A 5,778-nucleotide genomic window follows, 5' to 3' on the forward strand; every position below is an offset into this window, starting at 1 on the left:
TCCGCTCTGCTATCATTTTCATCATTATCTGTTGGGGCCGATATTTTTTAATTTGTCATTTTTAATGGCCGTTGCCATATTTTTGTATTTATTTAGTCACGTCGCACATAGTGTTACGGTGGAATATATCTTGTGTGATCTCTATGCCTTTTGTGATGCCATGACAAAATATTATATTTTCCTGCAGGGTATATGGTTTCTGATTGTAATTTCCTTTATTACCAAGGAGCAATAGGAAGAAGTGCAATGTCATTTTCACCAAACAACAGAAGACAGAAACTCTTTCTAGAAGCAAATTTATCATTGAGGACATCTGTTTCTCGTTATCCTTCAATTGTGTCCATGTGTAAGGGTAGTTCAAACAAGAGAAACCCTGATTTTTCTAGGAAGTACAGAGGATCATCAAAAGGCAAAAGACAGAGCCAAGAAAAAGAAAACTCTGAGAACCCGGAGGATAATCTGCTTTCCTCTAAAAATGGGTCTCTCGTTTCCCATTCCAATAACCAAAGGTTTTCTGCCACTGCCACCCCTGGGAGAAGGGAGAAGGAGATTGTTGAGTTATTTAGGAAGGTGCAGTTACAACTAAGAGAGCGAGCAGCAATTAAGGAAGAGAAGAGAGTTGAATCTGCACAGGTCGGCCAGGGAGATAGAGGAACTGTAGATTCTCTTCTCAAATTATTGAGGAAACATTCGACGGCACAAAGCAAGAAGAGCAGCAGCAGTGATGATGGCTATGGCTATGATCTGGATCAGCCTGAGAGGGCCAATCCCTTTGATGAAGCAGAGAGAAGTGACTTGTTTGAAGAGGAACATAATTCTAACTTCTTTGAATCTGATCATCTTGGTACTCAGGATGTGGTTCATGACCTGAAACCTCCCTTTCCTTCAAGCAGGAGGCCTATTTCAAGATTTAAACGCAAGTCTCCTGTACCTAAAGTGAAATTTCAGCCTGTTTTGTCCGACGAGGAAGAAGGTAGAAGAAGTTTAAGACCCACGTTGAATTCACAAGAGATGGCAGGTGTGGCATCTGAGCCCGAGATTGCGGTGCTTGATCCTCAACCTCAGCATCTAGTCGAGCTGGCACATGATCATTCGGCGAACCTCGAATCTTTGGATGCTGAGAGTAAAATGGGGTTTGATCAATCCGACCCATCTGATTCTGATTTGGATGAAACTAGCCCAGAGATGTCAGAGCCACCTATGATACAGGAATCTGATTTGGGCTCCATGAAACTCTCTGAATTGAGGGGGCTTGCAAAGTCTAAAGGCTTCAAGGGATATTCCAAGCTTAAGAAAATTGAGCTTTTGGAATTGTTGACTGAGAACACTGATTGAGCTCACTGCAATGCAGTGGATGGATATTTTGATGCTCTTTTTTATGTGCTAGTCACTGTGTTATTTATTTATTTGTTTTTTTTCCTGCTTTCGTAACTAGTGCTGCTATTTATTGCCAGTTAAACAAAAATTATGAAGGGCTGCACCCATCCATGTTCTGCATTGATAATTGTAATTGTCTACTGCCATTTACTGCTAAACTTCTAATAGCTTACTCATTCACCATTTTACCAACAAGTCATCTTATAGTTTGTTTATACTTATTTTTTATCATGCTGTTCGAATAAATTTTATCGAAAACTTAAAAAATAATTGAAAAAATTATATATTTGAGCTCGGTTTTAGCTTCTACTAAATATTTGCACACTAAATCAGGTAAATTTTTGGTGCATGGATCAACCATAAGTCATTATTGCTACGCTATGATGAGTGTAAATATGTATTCAGGACTTCAATACATGCATGCTGGAGATAACATAACTGTTAAATGTAAGATGTGCATCACATGTTTGGTTTGCAATAGCAATTTTCTTCTAAGAGCTTTGATGCACACATTTGTTACATTGCCTGCGCTTACTAGATATAAATATCATTTTCTCAAGCATGTCATGATGCTCACAACTTGAGCGTCCTCATTTGGTTCCAAAAAAAATCTCTAAAATCTTCTTCTTCAAGTCATCCCGCTTCAACTCATCAACATCTTTTTTATTTCCCACAACATGAATCTTGAAATCAGATCAAAATGAAACTTTTCGCCGTATCTTTTGTCCAATTCAAAATTGACGGTGAGATTGAGGCACTTATCCAGATAGTCAGTTTATCTTGAAATGGGCCTGCGGTCTGCGTTTAGTGTGAAAATCCAACTATATTTTTGAATAAGTTGTCGAAAAATGTTTTTCAAACGGTGAGACAGCGTTTTGAAAACTCCGCCCGCACTTATAAGCTTGCCCCAAATAGCCCTGAAAGTTCTGTGTGTTTAGATGAATATCTCAGATCAAAACTACGTTTCTGAAATGGGTCCGCGGTCTGCGTTTAGTGTAAAAATCCAACTGCATTTTTGAATAAGCTGTCAAAACATGTTTTTTAAACGGTGAGACAACGTTTTGAAAACTCCGCCCGCACTTATAAGCTGCCCCAAATAGCCCTGAAAGTTTTGTGTTTAGATGAATATCTCAGATCAAAACTACGTTAGGAGTGAAAATACTCTGCAATCAGACCTAAAGGAAACATAATGGCTGCTTTATTCGATAGAACATTTATGCTCAAATTTTCCTTACTAAAATTAAGGGTTCCTTGCCTAGGATAGGAATATATTTAGCACTAAACATATCATTAATCAAATACTGCATAGCACTAATGCTGGAAAAGATGCGATTTTGAAGTCCTCCATTTAACATACCCAATACAACAAGTGCTAAATTGATAAAGAGTCATCCCACCCCCACCCCACAATCGAATCTAACTATTGCAGAGGCGCGAAGAAGTGGCAGACCACCCATCTCCTATAAATTACGAACCAGCTGCAGACCCGCCGGCGGAAGAGTTGATGGCCGCCGAACGCTCGGCCCGAGTGCGAAGCCAGCCTATGATATCTCCAAAAACAAGCTCCACATTCTCATCCGGTTCGCCGATCAGCTGGTGCCACATGCCCGGGTATATCTTGAGGGTCTTGTCCTCGCTGGACGCACGGCGATGCAGCTCCTCAACGCAGGTCTGGTCGCAAATGACATCATCCCCGCCGTGAACGATGAGCAGAGGCAGGGTGACCTCCTCGAATCGGCCCTGTAAATCCCGGCAGATTCGAAGCAGCTCGTAGGCCGTAGCGGCCCTGGGCCGAGACAGCGTCCTCCGCGGGCTCGCGATCGCCAGCCGCCGCTTCCACTCCACTTTGTACACCACGAGACCTCCGGGATGGAGCCCCTTGTCGGGACCACACGCCAGGTGGGGATCAGCGCCGCCGCAACCCAGAGGAGGTGCTCGAGCGGCCACGGCGGCTTGAACTTTTCGCTGATGCCGCACATAGCGCCGTTGAGGATGGCGCCGTCCCAGGGGCGGGAGACAACTCCATCAGGGGCTCGGCGAAGGGGGATGAGGAGAGCAATGGCGCCGCCGAGGGACTCGGAATATAGGAAAGAGGGAAGGTTGGGAGGGAAGCGGTCGCGGAAGGAATCGAAGAAGGTGATGCAGTCATCGACGACTGGGGCGATGTCGGGGATGTGAGTGGGGAGGCCGTCCGAGAACCCGTGACCTTGGTGGTCGATGGCGCAGACAGCGAAGCCGGCCTTGGCGATATGTACGGCGGGGGGGTGTACGAGCCAGCTGGACTCGCCCGTGAAGCGCCGTGAACGACGGCGACTATGCCGATGATGGGAGAGGAGTTGGGGATGGGAATCCACCACTGCGTGAAGATGCGGAGGCCGCGCTGGTCGAGGAAGGAAGACGACTCGTGGGAGACTCTGTGTCTCGCGTAGAACTCGTCCGCCGTCAGGCGGCCGAAGGGGCTCCGATCGTTCGCCTCCGCCACCGGGGGCGGGGCCCTGGCCCCGTTCGCCTCCGCCACCGGGTGCTGCTCCATTGCCCGCGCCGCCAATGCCGGCGAGAGGATCCTGAACTTCTAGTCGGGCGAGAGATTGGATCGGCGGATTTTTGTTAAATCATTGAATCCAATTTATTGAACGGAGTAAATGCATTGATGGTGTGGGGAGGCGCCTCCAACCTAACTCATAAATTACTTCCCTCTATGTCTATGTTAGTTGTCCAACCGCTTTCTAGCCAGACTGTCAAAAAAGATGTCATTGCTCTATTTCCAGTTCCATTGGATTCTCATCCGATGATCTAAACCCTAGGTTTCTAACCCTTCCTATTTCTTTCGGCCGCATCCCCTACTTTGTACTTGCTTCGTGTTTGTGTCTTATTTCTTTCGGCTGCCTCGTCCGCTCCTCATCGTGTGACCTAAGTGGCTTACGGTTGTCTTCTTCGTTTGTTCTTGTCCTTTTCAGAGAGAGGATGTCGAAAAATCTTATACTAAGATTGCCGATTATTTTTTTTTTATAGTTTGAAGTGAGATAGCTAAAGAAATAGTTCTCTTCCATGAAGGATTTCAACACTCATTTGCACATTCATTATTGAGTTCACTTCATCAACAAATTTCTAACAACCAACACGAATCTCGAGATATATGATATAAATCTCGAGAGAAACTTTAATAAAAAGTCAGACAGGGCTCCGATTTCACCAAACTTACTCTCGAACTGATCGGCTTGACGAGACAACTAATGGTACAACAATTGGTCAAATTCGAACTAAATTAAGCCCCGATCAAGACGTCAAACCTGGAAAAATTTTATGGACATAATTAGAAGATCAAACGAATGCCGAATACGACGAGTTCACCAACAAGCCCAAAATCGTTCAATTATGACATAGTAAAGACACTCAAATGTACATCAATTGCCATTTGATCAAAGGAAACTCTCCGGACCGTCCGGTCAAAGTGGTTCATATTCCTGCATTAATTAAACCAGGATATTAATAGAGCCCCAACCCTCTCATGGAGAGAGGAGAAAGCTTGAAGGTTGAGGAAGAGTTTGAAGCTTTGAGAATGAACTGGAGTCCAGCACCACTCTTGTCGTTGTTCACCATCATCAATAGCGGTCGAGTACCGCCGATTGTCGCCAACCATTATAAATCTCCACCGACTGCCACCAACCGTCGTCGATCACCACCTGCCAGCTGCCGAAGATTGCTATTGTTCGCTGCTCGTTCATGGCAACAAATTTATCTGCATGTGAACGTTGCAACTTCAGAGATCTTCTAACCCTTTCCCGCCTGTGTGAGAAGTGTTTGTAACTTTAATCATCATTTTATAGTGAACTCTTCAGCTAAGTCAGATCCCATTGTTTTTTTCCTTTACAGAGTTTCCACGTAAAAACTTATAGTGTCATTGCTAGTTATTTCATTTAATTTGAGTGTGTGTTGAATTCTCGCACAATGCTAAAAAGATAATCTATTTTTCTATCGTTGTGAATCTTCTAGCATGCATTAGTAACAATGCTCATGTTTTTTGTTTCAAAATTCATAGTTGATATATATAATTTTGATCTTTATTGATACCTCCTGTGGTATTTTAATGTTATCGAACATTTTTATTGGCAATTTTTATGGGTGCATCATTTATTTCTTTATTTTGGCTACTCGTAAATGCCCCTTTGTTTATTTTTTTTTTCGGGACTTGAAAAATCAACGACGTAGCTCAAATATTGATTGTTGACAACACATATTTCATTTATTTAGCTTCCCACATTTGACGAAGAGCTTGCCTTACTTGCTTACTATGTCAACCATTCTTAACCATCATTACCTACAACTAATGGAGCCATACCACCAACTCTACTGACTCTGCAGGAGCTTAACCATCACCACCTACAGCTAATGGAGTCGTGT

General features: G+C 43.7%; 1 protein-coding gene and 1 pseudogene across 4 annotated transcripts in view; one reads left to right on the forward strand and one right to left on the reverse strand.

The window, feature by feature from the left end:
* LOC110022404 (SAP-like protein BP-73) overlaps window positions 1-1,565 on the forward strand; it is a 15,481-nt gene extending 13,916 nt beyond the window's left edge. For all 4 annotated transcript variants that reach the window (XM_020721325.1, XM_020721324.1, XM_020721327.1 and 1 more), the window contains one exon: window positions 188-1,565. In XM_020721325.1, the coding sequence (XP_020576984.1) occupies window positions 188-1,335 (1,148 nt within the window). In that variant the 3' untranslated portion in view covers window positions 1,336-1,565. The remainder of the gene's footprint in view (window positions 1-187) is intronic.
* Window positions 1,566-2,590: 1,025 nt separating this feature from the next.
* On the reverse strand, window positions 2,591-4,206 carry LOC110022409 (annotated as a pseudogene).
* Window positions 4,207-5,778: the final 1,572 nt, after the last annotated feature.

The sequence above is a fragment of the Phalaenopsis equestris genome, unplaced genomic scaffold, assembly GCF_001263595.1.
Source record: "Phalaenopsis equestris unplaced genomic scaffold, ASM126359v1 Scaffold000188, whole genome shotgun sequence".
Classification (NCBI taxonomy): Eukaryota; Viridiplantae; Streptophyta; class Magnoliopsida; order Asparagales; family Orchidaceae; genus Phalaenopsis; species Phalaenopsis equestris.